At 36.6% G+C, this 17,856-nt stretch overlaps 1 protein-coding gene across 1 annotated transcript in view; it reads left to right on the top strand.

Moving 5' to 3' along the window:
- The window catches only part of LOC109057216 (kinesin-like protein KIF21A), a 121,083-nt gene extending 105,177 nt beyond the window's left edge, over window positions 1-15,906 (top strand). The window contains 6 exon segments of the mRNA XM_042715940.1: window positions 7,590-7,764; window positions 8,388-8,552; window positions 8,666-8,783; window positions 11,496-11,666; window positions 13,508-13,707; window positions 15,052-15,906. Of these exon segments, the coding sequence (XP_042571874.1) occupies window positions 7,590-7,764; window positions 8,388-8,552; window positions 8,666-8,783; window positions 11,496-11,666; window positions 13,508-13,707; window positions 15,052-15,142 (920 nt within the window). The 3' untranslated portion in view covers window positions 15,143-15,906.
- The last annotated feature ends 1,950 nt before the right edge of the window (window positions 15,907-17,856 follow it).

The following is a 17,856-nucleotide window of genomic DNA, read 5'->3' as shown; positions in this document are numbered from 1 at the left end:
AACCAACCAAAGCCAAAAACAAAAAGAAACTATATCTATTTCTGGCTTTGAAACGTCTGACAAGTTAATGTGAATTTGGAACATTTCTAGATGATGATCTCAGGGACAAATTTATCTGTGGACTTGCAGGAGAAGTTTATCACAGAAGGTTATTGTCAGAAAAGGATCTTACTTATAAGCCTGTGATGTTGTGCTCACAATATAATAAAGGACACAAGTGTGTATAAGGTGCAGAATGCCTGTAGAGCCAAAAAGAAATACAGAGGACATGGACGTTCTCAGTGCAATACCAAGAAAGGGGCCCAGCAGCAACCATCCCACAGAATGCCGTTACTAAAATGAGAAATGCCACAACTGTGGAAAAATTGGACACTTACAGCATGTATGCAGGAGTCACAGAACACAGTGTTTAGCAAAAGCCCAGTACATGTCAGGCAACACATCAGAGACACAGTGTGCAGTGGATGATGAACTGTTTGAGATATTCACTGTTTACTCTGGTCACGACAAGGTGGATGGCATTTACATTGATCTTCAGCTAAATGGCAAAACGGTTAGCATGCAACTAGACACAGAAGCCTCTTTGACTTTGATCCCAGAGTACATTTATAATGACAAATTGAAAGATTTTCGGTTCCATCCAACCTCCATTCATGTGGTCTCATTCACTGGGGACAAAATCCCTGTGTTGAGTGAGCTCAAGGTTCCAGTCATCTATGAGGGACAATAGTAGTCACTTCCATTAGTTGTGGTCAAAGGAGACAAACCTCCATTGCTGGGGCATAACTGGCTCCAGAAAATATCCTTAAACATAACCTTGAAAAACACAGAGAACTTGGAGATGGGTACACTCAAAGAAATGGTTTTGTGCCACTGTTCTATTTACTCAATTATTTGGAGATGGGATACGGCAAAATCACTGACTTTAAAGCTAAAGTGAGGGTGCAAGAAGGATCCCACACTACCTTTCTCAAACCGAGGCCTGGTCCATATGACCTTAAAGAAGAAGTAGAAAAGGAGCTTGATCACCAGGAGCGGAATGGAATTATCCCTCATGTCGGAAGGAGCAACTGGGTGGCCCCCAAGTAGTTGTGCCCAAGGCAATTATAAAGTCACAGTGAACAAATGTATTCTCACAGAGGAATATCTGCTACCGAATGTGGAGGATATTTTAGCCACTTTGGCTGGGGGAAAAGTCTTTAGTAAGATTGATCTGTCTTTTGCATATCAACAGCTGGAGTTGGACGCTGAATCTAAGCAATACCTTACCATAAACACATAAAGGACTGTTTATGGACCATCACCTTGCTTATGGAATAGATCCTCGAAAGGACATCCAACACAAAACACAATTTAATAGACCATACACTGACCTCAACATCAACTACTTAGTTAATATACGATATTACTGTACAAACTTCATCCACAAAGGGACATCTGATAGTACTGGACAAAGTGCTGTCACAATTTCAGCAACATGGAGTAAAGGTGAATAAATCAAAATGTGATTCCAAATTCCTCTGTAAAGCTCCTTTCACACTGCGATTCCGGAAAATACACAGTTAATGTGTCCCGTCAATCACTCACCATGATCACTAGATTTTGCCCCTTTCACACTGCCAGTGATTTCCCGGAATATGTGTGTACATTCACACACAACCCGTAAAGGTCCCATAATGACACGTGACATCAGGATGTGACGTGTAATGTACAAGTCGAAAACGCTAGGCACGTTAACTTTCACTTAATCAGCCTCAAGATCCCAGATGCAGCTTCAAGTTCCTCGGTGTAAACATCAGTGAAGATGTCACCTGGTGCACAGATTTTTTTGTCGTGAACATTGATCTGCCTTCAAAACACCTGGTAAAAGAGTTGCACGATAATGTGCGTCATCTCTACGACACACCCTTTATGGCATTGGTTCTGGCTTTTGTTCACACAGAGCTCAATCCGGCAATGTTACTAGGTCCCCAACCCGGGATCGATCCCTGAATCAATCCCGGGACGTGTTTACTTTCACACAGAAGGCGATCCGGCAATTTTCCGGGACCAACGTGCATTGTGAAAGGGGCTTTAGTCTGTGCAATACTTGGGATTCAAGACAGATGAAAAAGGGCTGCATCCAACAGAGAGCAAGGTGGAAGCGATTGTGAAGGCCCCTACTCCTAATAATATCTCGGAACTACGATCTTTTCTATGATTTCTAAACTATTATGAAAACTTTGTGCACAGTCCTTCCATGCTGTTGGCCAATGTAAAATGGCAATGGTCTCCACAGTGTGCTCAAGCTTTTGATGCCTGTAAACAGCAACTGTTGTCAAATAAGTGGTTAGCCCACTATGATCCCAAAAAAAAAAAAAACACTTAGACTTGCCTGTGATGCTTCTCCCTATGGCATAGGAGTAGTTATCTCACATGTGCTACCTACAGGGAGGAACACCCCATTGTATTTGCATTGAGGACTCTCACAGCAAGTGAGAAAAACTGTGCACAGATTGAAAAAGAGGCCTTCAGCATAGTCTTTGGAGTGAAAATGTTTCAAAAGTATCAGTATGGACGCAAGTTCCACCTGCTAACTGATCATAAACCTCTGCTTGCTATCCTAGGTCCCAAGTCTGCCATGCCTACACTTGCTGCACTCTGCATGCAATGTTGGGCATTGACTTAGTTGGCCTATGATTATGAAACTGAGTACAGACGTTCTTCTGATCATGCCAACGTGGATGCGTTGTCTAGATTACCATGTGACTCAGCCTCTACTGGGGGAAGAGGAGATTGTGTGTCAGGTTTCACACCTAGACAAATTGCCAGTCTGTGCAAAGGAAATTGCCACTGAACCTAACATTGCTATCAAAAGTGCTGGACCTAACTTTGTCGGCATGGCACAGTCATTTCACAGATGAACACTTGAAACATTTCCATGTCAGGAAAAAACAGCTTTAAACAGACCAGTGCTGTATCCTGTGGTGTTCGAGAGTGATCATTCCTCCAAACTATAGGGAATGGCTGTTGTCTGAGCTGCATGAGGGTCATCTCAGTATAGTAAGAATTAGGACTGCACGATAAATTGAAATGGAATCGAAATAGTGATTCAACGGAAGCTGCAATTGTCATGCGTATTTTTCAGTGAAGCACAGTTCTGTGATCAGCAGTGTAGCTGGATAAACAGAAGATTTAACTGCTTTTATGGATTCAACGTGACTAATAAACAAACGATTATGACAATATATGGTGGGATGCACCGGTTGACCGGCCATAAATCGGAACCGGATGGTTTTTGCTTAAAATATGCGATCGACAATCGGCCGATTTTTGGTCTTTTTTTGGCCGATTTTTTTCGGAAGTGGCCCGCGTGCACAGACTACATTGTAATCATTCGCTATTATGTCATTTGTGTGGAAGTATTTCGAAATCTATGCGCAGGACACGGGCAGCCGTTTAGCACTGGAAAACATGTCAGTACATGTCTGAGGCACAGATAGCAGGAAGTGAACAGCCTAGTGCACAAAATAAGAGCCCCTTTCCTGCGCTCAATGAAGCTGCGCGAGCGTACTGTACCTGTCCGCGCCCTACACAAGCGGATGAAAAAGGGCTGTTCAACTCAAGCTTCTCGCGTGTTGGATGAGAAACGAAAAGGATCTCGGAACTGTTTTCTTTTTTGATTTCTAAACTTTTTATGAAAACTTTTGTGCAAAATCCATACATGCTGTTGGCCAAAGTAAATGGCAGTTCTGGTCTCCAGAATGATTAGCTTTTTTATGCCTCCTAAACAGCAACTGTCGACTTAATTGGTTTTAAAATCACCTGCTGCAGCACACTGAAAAAAAAAACTTAGATCCTGTGATTAAAACATTTTAGGGTAGGAGAATTATCTCTATATTTTTTTTAAAACTTGAGACAATAGTTATTTATTTTCCATTGGGACTCTCACAGCAAGTGAAAAAAAATATAGATGTGAAAGAGGCCCTCATTTTTTTTTTTTTAGTGGAAAATGAAAAACTTATCAGTATGGTTTTAAGTTGCACCAACTTATTGATTTTAAACATCTTGGAATAATTTATTTCCCATATAGCCATACTTTTATTTAGCTCACAGGTAAAGACCTGTTTTTATTGAAAACCAAATTTAAAAACTAAAACACAGAGTACTGACGTTGCTGATTAAGCCAACGTGGATTGAATGTGTAGATTGATTGTGTTCAGTTTCTATTGGGGAACTAGGAGATTGTATGTCAGGTTTCACACCCAGACAAAAACCAAAAGCTAAATGCCACTGTCTGTACCATCTATGTTTGTCAAAAGTTGGACCTATGTAGGCATGGCACAGTCACTTCACAGATGAACAGTTACTGCATTTATTTCAGATGGTAACGCTTTAAACAGACCAATGCAATATCCTGTGGGGTTCGAGAGTGATCATTCCTCCCAACTATAAAATGGCTCTTGTTTAGCTGCATGAGGGTCCTTCCAGTATAGTAAGTTGCTGCACGATAAATTGAAGGAAAAATCGTGATTCATCGGAATCATGCAATTTGCATGTAAATTTTTCAGTGAAGCACAGTCGGCCATCAAGTAAATCATGAGAGTGCATCCCTAGATTTAACTGCTTTATTGAAATGCGGTGTGGATAAACAGAAACGATTATGACTGCTTTTATGGTTTCATCGTGACTTATTATTATTATTATTATGACAATTATTATTATTATCTAATATTATTATTATTATTATAATTTTCATTAAAATAAAGTATATTTAAAATGCAATGGCTTTGCCACTGCTTAGAATACTATGAAATATGTTGCGTGCCCCTATCTGTGTAAGAAGCCACATCATCTCACAGAAGTATTTATTTCAAACACTCAGCTGACATTATGAAGTGAGTTTGGAGTAAAGATATGTTATTAAATGTGGTATTTTCACATGCCTTCAGATGGAGCAGCATTTACTTCACAGAGCCGTAGATCACTGAGAAGCTATGCAAACAGCTGTCATTGCAATAAAAGCAATTTTTTTGGATAACCTGTCAGTTACTATGGCTCTGTGTAGTAAATGCTGCTCCATCTGAAAGCATGTGATGATGATTTACTGCTGATTACAGAACCGGCTTTACTAACAAAATGACCATGACAATCGCATTTGATTAATGCAGCCCTAGTAAGAATGAAAGCATTTGCAAGAATATAACTCTGGTGGCCAGGGCTTGACCAAGGCATCTAGAACTTAGTAAGTAAGTGCATTCAATGTGAGCTGGGGTGAAACCAACCCCATAGCACTCCCCTGCATCCATGGTCCTGGGCAACAACACCCTGGGAGCGCATTCACATAGATTATGCAGATATTGACAAACAAAACTTTCTACTGATTGTGGATGCCCACTCAAAATGGGTAGAAATCTTCACCACTCACCTGATCAACACAGAAAAGACCATAAACATGTTGTGCCATCTCTGGGCTTTTTATGGATTTACAAAAGAGTTGGTGTTAGACAATGACCCACCATTCACTTCCAGGGAGTTGGAGGAGTTCCTAAGAGTTATGTTCTGTCACTTCCGTATCATTTTGCCACAATCAATCAAGCCAAGTGGGTGGCATAAATCTTCAAAAAGGCATGGGAAAGGTTAAGAGAACAGTCTCTAACACCTCATCTGTGCCTGGCGCATTTCCATACATTAACAGAACATACACCTGCTGAACTGTTCTTGAAAAGACGGCCTCAAATCCATCTCACAAAGCCATATACATCTGTTGGGGTTGTCAAACACCAAGTGCAGCAAAAAAGAGGCCATGACACACCTTCTAGGAAACTCAGATCGTTTGAGGTTGGCCAGAAAGTGATTGTGCAGAACAGTCAACACTCAAATTGTACCTGGGCTCCAGGAGTGATTTTGTTCAAACTGTTCAAACCGGGGCCCCCCAAGGATGTGTGCTGAGCCCCCTTCTCTCCCATCATGTGCACCATCCACAGCATCCTGACTAGATGCATCACTGTGTGGTATGGTGCCTGCAATGCGTCCTGCCGGAAGACCCTTCAACGCTTAGTGAGAGCAGCTGAGAAGATCGTCGTTGTCTCCCTCCCCTCCCTCCAGGACATTTACGTAACCCGTCTCACCCGTAAAGCCCTCTGCATCGCAGGTGATCCCACCCACCCGTCACACAGCTTCTTCAGTCTGCTGCCATCAGGGAGGAGACTGCGGAGTCTCCTGGCCAAGACCAGCAGACTGAAGGACAGCGTCTTTCATCAGTCTGTCAGGAAGATGAACTCCCTCCCGACATTGCCCCCCCTCCCCACTTTTTCCCCATGCACCACTGAACTCTGAACCTCAACCTGCTTTACTTATCTTTCTTTTTACATGACCTATTTTTATATTTATATAGTTGTACTTTATATTTTATTTGTATTTATTGTTCCACTGTTAGTGTTATCTGTATGCACCAAGGGCGCAATTTCAATTCTCTGTATGTATGTACTGTAAATGTGGAAGAATTGACAATAAAGCAGACTTGACTTAACTTGACTTGGACCTCTCACATACCAAGTTCAAGTCAGAGAACATAGTGTTAAGGTACATGTGGATAATTTGCTGCCATCTAGTATACAGGACAGAACGGCTGCTAGGACAGTATCATTGCTGATTATTTTGCTCCTTTTGTGTGTGACGAGGGCGATGCCAGTGTTACCCTGGCCTCATGTTCCAGTGGATACAGTGGACAGTTCCCAGTCCTGAAAGGAGTTATCCACTTCACCAGAGGAAAACACCTAACAGATTAGATCTGTAGTTATGGACTGATTAGTGCTGCTAAAAAGCCAAATTTAGTTATATCATGAGAAGTTCTAACCAAGCGGCAACCTCCCGGTCTCTTGTTGAAACCAACACGGAAGTGACTAAAACTGCAATTCATCGACTGGCCCAGTCCCATAGACTCCCAATGTTAAATTCAGTAACTAAGTTCTAACTCATGTATGTTCAAAGTTTATCTAACACACAAATCACTCTTCAGAAACTTACGAGTGACGTCACGGACACTACGTCCATGTTTTTATACAGTCTATAGTTCTAACTCATGTATGTTCAAAGTTTATGTGGGACACAACTCTACTCACATTGTGGCATAAAGTCTACAGGGGAGAAAATGTAATGGATTTTTCATGTAAATCTATACAATGTATTACGGTAGTTTGCTTGCACAGAGAGAGCTAGTTGGCGCAAGAATGCAACATAACAGAGAGCCACAGCAAGCAGCATTTTGCAGTAAAAAGGGCTCTGCATTAAAGGGTTGTCAGTGTCGAAATGTTAACACTGTCAGCACAGAAACAAAATGCAAATTGAGGAGGACCAGCCCTAACCCTAACACCTTGTGACTCAGGGGCAGTACTGGACTTAGCCTGGTGGATAGAGATGTAATGCTGACAGTAAGAGTGGTAGGAAGTGAATCAGAATAGGGTAGTTCCAGAGCTATCAAGAGCAGAGAGTTATGAAATGAGAATACTGTGATACTAACCCTTTCAGTTCCCACATTTTTTAGTACTTATTAGTAAAAATAACTGGTCTAACAAGTTTTTATAAGCTGGGCCTGTTTCCTCTTTCAGACCGGACTTGTAAGGTGTGGAACCTGGTCACAGGACAGGAGATCATGTCTCTAGGTGGCCACCCCAACAACGTGGTATCTGTGCGTTACAGCTCCAGTCTGGTGTTCACAGTTTCCACCTCCTACATCAAAGTCTGGGACATCCGTGACTCTGCAAAGTGTATCCGGACACTCACGTGAGTTCCTGTCCAATCTAACATGCATATAGAATACCAATACCACATAATATGTTTTCAGACACTTAATTACATGTTAATTGCAATTAAATGAAACCATATTGTAGTTTAAATTTATTTTAAATGCAGTTAGCTGAACTTTAGAGTGCTTTTTTGACCCACTTAAGTAGGCCTTAAGTACGTCTTTATATGTACTTCATACTTCATACTTTATATAATCAGGCACCTTACATGTGCTTTAGTAGGTTAGTCAACAAATCTATTTCGGCCGAAACAGCAATTTCCACTACAGTTAAGCATACTTGTTTTTCACTAGGGTAGTGCAGTTGTGATTTTACTATTATCTTTACTATTAAAGACATTAAATCTTATTAAAGCTTTAATAGATTTTCTGTCATTTGAAATTTGGAATTTGAGAACATCTTCCTTTGGGTCTTCCTCAAATTAGTTCAGATGATCCTGGGACCATGTTCATAAAAACTTATTAAAAGCTTTTTGATTCCAGTCTGTACATTCTTGTTTTTAAGTCATTGTAAATTTATTAATTAAATGATCAAAATGGCCATTAAGTGTCCTGGTATTTAGATTTTCTCACTCTGTGATTGTTGTGTTTCTACCTTCAGATCGTCGGGTCTTGTGAACCCTGGTGACACATGTGCAGCCAGTACAAACCGCACCGTGACCATCCCGGCTGGTGAGAACCAGGTCAACCAGATCTTTCTGAACCCGTCCGGCACTGTTCTCTATGCTGCCGCGGGCAACTCTGTTCGTGTGTGGGACCTGAGACGGTATGTGTTCAACCCAGCATCCTTTACTTCACCCACTCTGGAGAGCTACAGTATAAATAATTTGCTACATCATATATCTAATTTGTTCATTGTTTTCCATTTCTTTTGGTCAGTTTTGTGTGTACAGGGAAACTGATGGGTCATCTGGGTCCGGTCATGTGTTTGACTGTTGACCAGACTGGAAATGGACAGGATCTAGTTATCACTGGCTCTAAGGATCACTATATCAAGGTTCTTGTATCTATATCTATATATTTTATACTGTTTCAATGTTCATTTCAAAGTCGTTAGTTAGCACTTTACAGTAGGTACAAAATAGAGCATGAAATTCAGCCTTCAGAAAATTTTGAGTACCATTCTTCGGAAGTCAAGCCATGAATTATTATTATTATTATTATTATTATTATTATTATTGTAACTTTTTTATGAGGTTATTAATATTTTCAACCCTGGAATCAATATTATATATATATATTCTAAATATAAACATGAAATACACATCAAAATTAAATATATTCTAAATATAAACATGAAATACACATCAAAAAATTAAATATACATGCAATTAAATTAGGCAAAAAAATAATTAAAAGCATATTAGAAAGACTATGCTTGTGAAAAAGAAGTGTGCTTAATACACAAGAATACTCAAATCTAGACAACTTAATGAACACAAAATTGATTAAATAATACTACTTAAGTGTACTTAAAGCGAGACACTTTCATGAATACAGTATGCTTCTTAACACACTTAAGTACTTTTAAAAAAGTGATTAATAAAAGATAAATTAATTGATAAATTAAAGAGGTGGTTGACTGTTTTTTAGGTTTGATTGTGTTAATGGGGTGCAGTCTAACATGTGTTCATACTTCATTTTTTTAAAAACGCATTATTTTTCACATAATTTACCTTTATTCCACACGATCTGTCCCTTCTCTGATAAACGCCTCGATTATTTCCTGTTATTACATCACAGACCTGGCTCTTAAAGCCACTAAGGCTTACCAAGCTGTCTTGCTTAAAGATCCCATGCGGCAGTTGAGGAACTGTGCCGCATCACAGACCTGGCTCTTCATGCCACTAAGTCCCCCCCCTCAAGCTCAGAATGTGCTCCGGTTGTATTGTAAACAATGGCGTCCTCTATACTGCTTATCAGTTTGTGCCCGATTGAGACGCAGAGAATATTAATGAAGAGCATTGCGCAGAACCTGTGCATGCACGGCTCTTAATGGTATGTTTGTTTGTTGTTATCTCATACTTTTATTCTGATTAAAGCTTTAATACAGCACAGCAAACGTACACGCGTCCATGTATAATGCTTCTCATTGCTATGTGAAAATAAGTGTATAAAAGGAACAGTTTGTTGGAGCTGATCTGACGATCTGAAGGAGAGAGAGCGAGAGAGAGAGAGATGCAGTGCAGGGTGAATCGAGGAACAGGATTGAGAACCGCTGTATTTGAACACTGGTTTTGAAGCTTGTGAATCCATTAGAATCAGAGGAAAACAGAATCGCGAATCATATATGAACAGATTTTTACATGCACCCCTAGTTTTCTCTTCTTCTTTAAAGCAGCACAACATGGCCTTGCACCCTATGTTGCGTGTTCCTTGGGGCGGGGTTTATCTGGGTTTGTGACATAATGGACCCAGGAAGAAGCTCGTTGTAGTCCCTTACCAGCCATTTTTGTAGGCCTTAAACTGCCAGTATTTTAAAGGACGATATCTCCATTTGCATTGAACTTTCAGCGCTGCAACTTTGCAGATATCGTTTATGCTACAGCGCTGTTTTATCATATTATACAGTATATATTTGAAAGTTCTGTTATAATGCTACTCTGTGCGGTTGTCAACGGAGCTTTTATTATGCCACAGTCTATGCGTCAAACGCACATATACAGGGTTATAATCCATGTCATTAGTTAAAACAGGGGTTATGGCATCATTGGCAGGTGACACAATGACGCTATGGACATGGTCTGTAATGTTAAAAGTGCTTTATAAAAAAATAAAGGTGACGGTCCATGTCACTAGTTAAAATTGCTTAATTCTCTGGATTTGAACATTTTTCGCAACATTTGGGATAATGTAAGTACACAAGTCAGCAAAATATATGTATATTTTGGATATTTTAATAAAAAAATCTTACATATTGTGCCTTAAATATATTTGTTTAAAGTTTACACTTAAGTATATTCATTTAAAGTTTACACTTAAGTATATTCGTTTAAAGTTTACACTTAAGTATATTCGTTTAAAGTTCACACATAAGTATATTCGTTTAAAGTTCACACTTAATTATATTAGTTTAAATTGTATTAGTGTACCTTGTAAAATTATTCTACAGTACACTTCTTTTTCACAAAGGTTAAAGGGTTGCAGATTTTGCCTAATTTTAGTCATTAACTAAATTTGGACCAAATGTTGTTTGGTTGTTTTCATAAAATCATAAAATAAAATCATAATCATTTTTATTAAAAAAAATTTATTACAAATTCAAGGGGAAAAACACAGGAACAGGAAAACTAATAAAGGTAAAAATTAAAAACTAGCTGGAAATAAAAACACATTTAATGTAAATAAAAAAAAATTATATTTAATCCAAAAATTTTATATTTGATGTAATGTATAAAAACTTATGTTTCATCCAAACTTTTTATAATAGGTTATCAAACATATCTATTAGGTCTGACAACGTGACATGCAGAAACAAATTTTAAGATATTGTGGTCACAATTAAGAAATATAATAATTCCAATGATTTACTAATTTGTGCTATTGCTTTATTTAAATCGTGGCCATGTTGTAGTAATTAGTAAACTAATAATTTATGGAAAAATGGTCTTACATTTACCTGTCCACTTCCTGTTAGGTGATATATTGATGCTGGTCCCATAAAGATGGCCGAATACCAATTGATTAGATGTGTCATTTGTTTCTGCAGATGTTTGATGTTACAGAGGGTGCTGTGGGTAGTATCAGCCCCACTCATAACTTCGAGCCACCCCACTATGATGGCATCGAGTCCCTGGTGGTTCAGGGAGATTGTCTGTTTAGCGGCTCCAGAGACAACGGCATTAAGAAATGGAACCTGACCCGCAAGGACCTACTGCAGGTACATCCCACCTGTACTGACGACAGGATCCATGAATACATGAAATATTAAACAATAAATATTTCACACCAAATATATATATACCATCTGGTAGGAATTATAAATCATATAATTTACTACATACTACTGATTTTGCTACTGATGAGATTGCTTGGTCAACATTTGAGATTGCCAGCTGTAAGCTGGTCATTCATCTGAAACCCTCCACCTCCACCAGCACCACCTGGCTAAAACTGCTACAGGATTTATGTACTATATGCCTACTCATCAGGGTTTCCACAGCACCTTAAAATGTCTTAAATTTGATTGATCAAATTTAAGGCCATAAAAACTCTTAAACAGTATAACAAAATCTTAATCTTTATTTTAAGTGGCTTTAAATTTGGTGTCAGAAAAGCAGCGATACAGGTATACGATACAGATGTATGGAAGCCCATTTCCACCATGTAAGAAAAAAAGCTTTTTTATCTCATAATTAGGACTTTTTTAATTTCATAATTAGAACTTAGTATGTCATAATTTCAGTTGTCTCAGTTTTGACTTATAATTGTTACTTACTGTAGTACATCTGAATTTTTACCTTTTTTATCTCAGTTTTGGCTTTGAATGTCAACATTTTGACTTTTTATCTCATAACTTGACTTTTTAATCTTTTCATTGTGATTAAAATACAGTATGTTTCTTAATAACACACTTAAGTACCTTTAAAAAGTGCACTTTGTCATAATGTTAAATTAAAAGTTTTACTTTACATTTTAAGTCTTTATCTTTAATAATCTATTGTCATGCTTGAAAGTACACTTCTTTTGATGTTGACTAACATACTAAAGTGTAAAGTACAAGCTAATTACATTTAAAATAAATTTAATCTATAATACATTTTCAGTAACATGCAGTAAAGTGTCCGGAAATGTTTCATTCTGTTCATACTCGTTTCATTCTGTTAGTATATTCGTTTAAAGTTCACACTTAAGTATATTCGTTTAAAGTTCTATTCATTTAAAGTTTACACTTAAGTATATTTATTCTTAAGTGTTCACACACTTTCGACTTTTATCTTAAAATTTAAGATAAAAATTAAAAATTTTAAATTAAAATGTTTTATTTAAAATTATTTTATTTTATTTTTTTACTTTTCATCTCAGAACTATGACTTAAATCATTTTTTTTTAAAGATATGTCAGAAATGATACATAGATATGTGATGCATAGATTATTAAACTTCAAAAGGCTATGATTCAAATAAACAAAAGTGAGCACTGCAACATTTCAAAGTCAAAATGAGGCAAAAAGGCTTCAGAACAGTTCACGATCAGTAAATACCACACATTTATGCCTAATGATTGCTTATGTTTTCGATATGTTATGTATCTTTTTGAATGAGCAGCTGAAAGTAGTAAAGCATAGACATTTCTGAATGTTTAATGAAGTAAAAGAATCTGAGATTCCTGATTTATTTTGAGATTGTATGGGTTTGTTTTGTAACAGCATGCTATATTAATTTAATTTGTGAAGGTCCTAAAAAAGGTCTTGTTAAGTCTTAAATTTGATCTTAAAAACTCCAGACTCAAGCAGCAGCAGCAGCATATGTTAAATGCTGTTACATGTTACCCCAACACTGGTCTTAAGTGTCCATATACTTCTTGGAGCCACACTAGCAACATTATAATGCAAGTGTAGTAACTTCCACAAGGACACTTAGCCAATCAGTTGATTAATCAGTGCTGAGGATGAGATCAGGAGGAGGCTAATTACCTCATCAGGAAGTAAATCAATCAGGGCTCAAACTGTGTTTGTGTTTGTCCAGGATTTGATGAGTTGACATGTTGGTTGTCCTACAGCAGGTACCCAACGCTCATCGTGACTGGGTTTGTGCTCTGGGAGTGGTGCCAGCGTCTCCCATCCTGCTGAGCGGCTGTAGAGGAGGAGTTCTCAAACTCTGGCACACGGACACCCTGAGTCCGTTGGGAGAACTCAGAGGCCACGAGAGCCCCATCAACAGCATCTCTACCAACAGCAGTCATCTGTTTACCGCATCAGAGTGAGTATGAAACTGCGACTGGGAATCGAGAACTGGATTAAATTCAGAACTCAGTACTGCATACTGGAGCTGAACTGGGTCATTTGCTGTGTAATCAAAGGGCCCTCATTTTTACAGATAGTGTTGCAAAGTAGAATACATTAAAAATCTAGTAAAAATAACCTAACTTTGCATATATTTTGCACTAAATTAACAGAAAGATATTTAATCATTTCCATTTATATGCACCAACGTAACAGTGTAATTCATGGTAATAAACAATGCTAAACATTTTAATGCATGTATATTGCCTGAGGAGACTTCCATGAACATTTTTCAGTAAGAAAGCACAAGAATTGTTGAATCAGAATTTTGAGTCAGTTCATTTAAATTGATCATTTGAATTGAATAAAACGAGGAAATTAACTGAACTTACAAGCTCTAAAATTCTGTTTGTACCCCTCTAATACTCTAGAGACAACAAAGGATAGCAAAACTAATGATGGGACATTTAGAAGTTCAAATAAAAAGTGCATTAAATTTGTTGTACAAATCACAATATTTTCTTTTTTCTTTTTGTATAGACAGCACGTTTATATAATATATCAAAATAATATCAAAATAGCACCCATCAAAAACTCTATTTTCACAAAGTTGTTATATTCACTAAAACTAAAACCATTATAATATATATATATATATATATATATATATATATATATATATTGAAATAAAATAAATGTTAACTGAAACAAAACTAAAAAGTAATTCAAAATATTAGTGCAAACTGTAGTAGTAACTTAATGATACTAAAACACTGATGTGGACAGAAACTACAACAATAATACAGCATGATCAAGGTTTTTTTTTTTTTTTTTTTTTTTTTTTTAATAATGAATTTTTTCCAAACTTATGAGTTATTGTTCTAAATCGGTCTGTCATTATTTTTCATCTATTATTCACTTCATGTCTAACATGAAATGATCTGAGAAGTCAACATGGAGTCAAAATTGACTGTTATTACTGGCTATTATTTTTTTTTATCATATATTTATAAAACAAACATGTAAGGTTTGTTGTGATAAATGGGGCTTAATAAATAATAAATATTTATTTGAAAAAAAAAACCTAATAAAAAAAATAGTATTATTTATGTTTAGTATCTAGTATATATGTGTTTTGTTTTCTGTACAGTTAAGATCCATTATGTGGAGGGGCTTTCCTCCTCTAAACTACTAAAACACATAGCTAGGATCCAGGATTGTTGTGTAAAATTGGAATCAGAATTATTATTAAATTCTTTACACTTCCCAGCCCTATGCTGGTTGATATTCACTCTGACTCTCAACTGGCTTCACCCTGCAGTGACCGCACAGTGAAGATCTGGCGTGCGAGAGGAAGTCTGGATGGCACCGCAGATGTAGCCGACGCGATTGATGAGGCCACCAGTAACTGATGACTCAACTCAAGTGCAGTGTTACCACGGTAACGCAGCTGCCAAAGACATTTGCACTTTGACCCCACTAATAAAACATGGATATCCAGTTGACTCTTTGGCTTACAACACACACATCCCGACAGAATCGACTCGAATCAGAATCGTCTCACTATGGTTCCTTTGGACATTTCCGAGAATTCATTGCGTCTTTAGTGATGTCCCACAATTAGGCAAAGTCAACGTCACTTGCTAAATAAAGCTCTTTGTCCTTTCAATAACCATGTCAGCTGGGTTAATTCTAACAATCAAGAAGATGGCAGTGAAAACAGTCATGCTAACGCAGAGTTCAGTTGAGGAAGAGAAACCGGATCTTCTGTAGCAGGCTTCAATATTGCAGTTCAAACAGAGCATTATGGAGCGCTAGAGTCTAAGGACTAACTGGGTGAAACCTCACTATAAACATATCCAGGTCATAGTTCATCTCAAAAATATTTAAAAGTAATTTTGCATTAAGGCTATTTAAATACAGCTTTATTTATTTATTATTATTATTATTATTATTATTATTATTTATTTATTTATTTTTTTGCATTATGACAATTATGCATATTTCCCCACAATTCTTATTACTATAATAGAAACATCTATCTGTCTGTCTGTCTATCTCTCTATAAGATTCAATTGCAACAAATACCAAAATAACCTTTTTTGTCAAATTATTTCTGCTAAATAAATCCTTTTGGTGTTCCATGGAGGAGAGAGGGAGAGTATTATTATTATCTTATTAGTATTTTATATATATATATATATATATATATATATATATATATATATATATATATATATATATATATATATATATATATATATATTATATATTGCAGAAAAAAAGTTTTTTGCTTTTGCTTTTGATGTTTCAGGAAAAAAAGGATCTTATACTCCTCAACACTGCATTAATTTAAATAAGAATACATAAAAAATATGTTTTAATTTAAGCTGATTGAATATATACACTTGTTGGCACTATATAACAATAACAATATATAAATAATCAATTATAATAAAGAACTGCAAAAAATGAAGAGAATGGGGGAAAAACTCATTAAAATAATAATTCCAAGAAAAATGTCTTTAAAAAATAAAAAAAAAAGAAAATAATTATTATTATTTATTTATTTTTTTTAATGTCTTTAAAAGTGGCCAGTCTTTAAAATAAAAAAAAATAAAAAAAAAAATCAAAAAAAAATATCTATTTTTTTTATTTCATTTTGCAAATATAATATATTTTATTTATATATATATACATATATATATATATTTTTTTTTTATTTTTTTTTTGAGGTTGAACTATGACCCTGACTTTTTTATCTTTATTTTCACCCAACTGGAATCCCCATGACCTTACTGAGCTTATGTTTGGTGTCAGTGTGGCAACCGTTGAATCATTTGGTGTGAAATCATCCTTCTGCTTGTATCACATATATACTCTATCAGTGTAGACAGTAACAATATAGAGCTCTGTCACACACATATCTCTCCTCACACTCATTCTGTGTTGCTGTCACTCCATTAACCTCTTTCTTACCGCTGTTCATGTATATTGGGTCTGTGTAGCATTCAGATAAACACTAAACACTGTTCTGTATATATTTATCTACTGTATTGAGCTGTGAGAGGAAAATTACTTGTGCCTGTACCACTCATCTCTATAGAGCAGTGCTTCTCCCAGACCTCCAGTAAATGTGCTAGTTTACATGTCAGACTGTCTCCCGGCATTGTGCTCGATGAAATAAACATATGAACTGACTTAAAAGCTTTTGTAAGCAGGTGTTTTATGCTTTTAGTTTTCCAGCCATGCTTTGGCTTTCTGTATAGATGATGTTTGAGATTTACTCTGGAAGTTTAGTTGCCAACACAATGGCGACCCAATAGTGATTTGAATGTCAGATGTCAATTGAATTAAATGTCATCTGTCAAAAACCACTCTTGAAGTGCAGTTGTGTTCATTAAATGGGAAATTCTGGTTATTATATTATTAATTAAAATGGATGGTGACAAAAGCTGTCTAACTCCAAAAAGGTTCATAAAAGTAGTTCACAGAACTCCCTATATGAAAATGAGAAATTATGATAATAATAATAATATATTTTATTTAGTATAGCGCCTTTAAAAGAGTACTTTCTCAAAGCGCTTAACAACACAAGCAAACACAACAATCCAAAATAATACACAAAAGTACTAAATAACAATCAGTTAAAAGCAAGACGAAAATAAAAGTTTTAAGACGTGATTTAAAAATCCCTAATGAATTTGCTTCCCTGGTGTCAGCCGTGAGAGAATTCCACAATTTGGGGGGATAAGATGAAAATGACTGATCACCCCTAGAATGCAGCCGTGTTTTAGGAACGACTAAAAGACCACTCTGAGAAGATCGCAAATTGTGACTAGGTATATAGGGAATTAAATGCTCAGCCAAGTACTGAGGAGCCAGACTATGCAGTGCCTTGAATTTTAACATGAGAACTTTAAAATCAATACGAAATCTTACTGGGAGCCAATGCAACAATTCCAAAATAGGAGTTATATGATCAACAACCCTGGCCTCTGAAAGAATTCTGGCTGCTGAATTTTGTTAATGAAGTTTGTTAATACAAGATTTTGAGACTCCAATAAGAAGGGCGTTACAATACTCCGGACAAGAAAAGACAAACAAATTAACTAACCTTTCAGCA

Source organism: Cyprinus carpio, chromosome A25 (assembly GCF_018340385.1).
Source record: "Cyprinus carpio isolate SPL01 chromosome A25, ASM1834038v1, whole genome shotgun sequence".
NCBI lineage: Eukaryota > Metazoa > Chordata > Actinopteri > Cypriniformes > Cyprinidae > Cyprinus > Cyprinus carpio.
The sequence above is the reverse complement of the archived record's forward strand: the minus strand, read 5'-3'. Positions and strand labels throughout refer to the sequence as shown.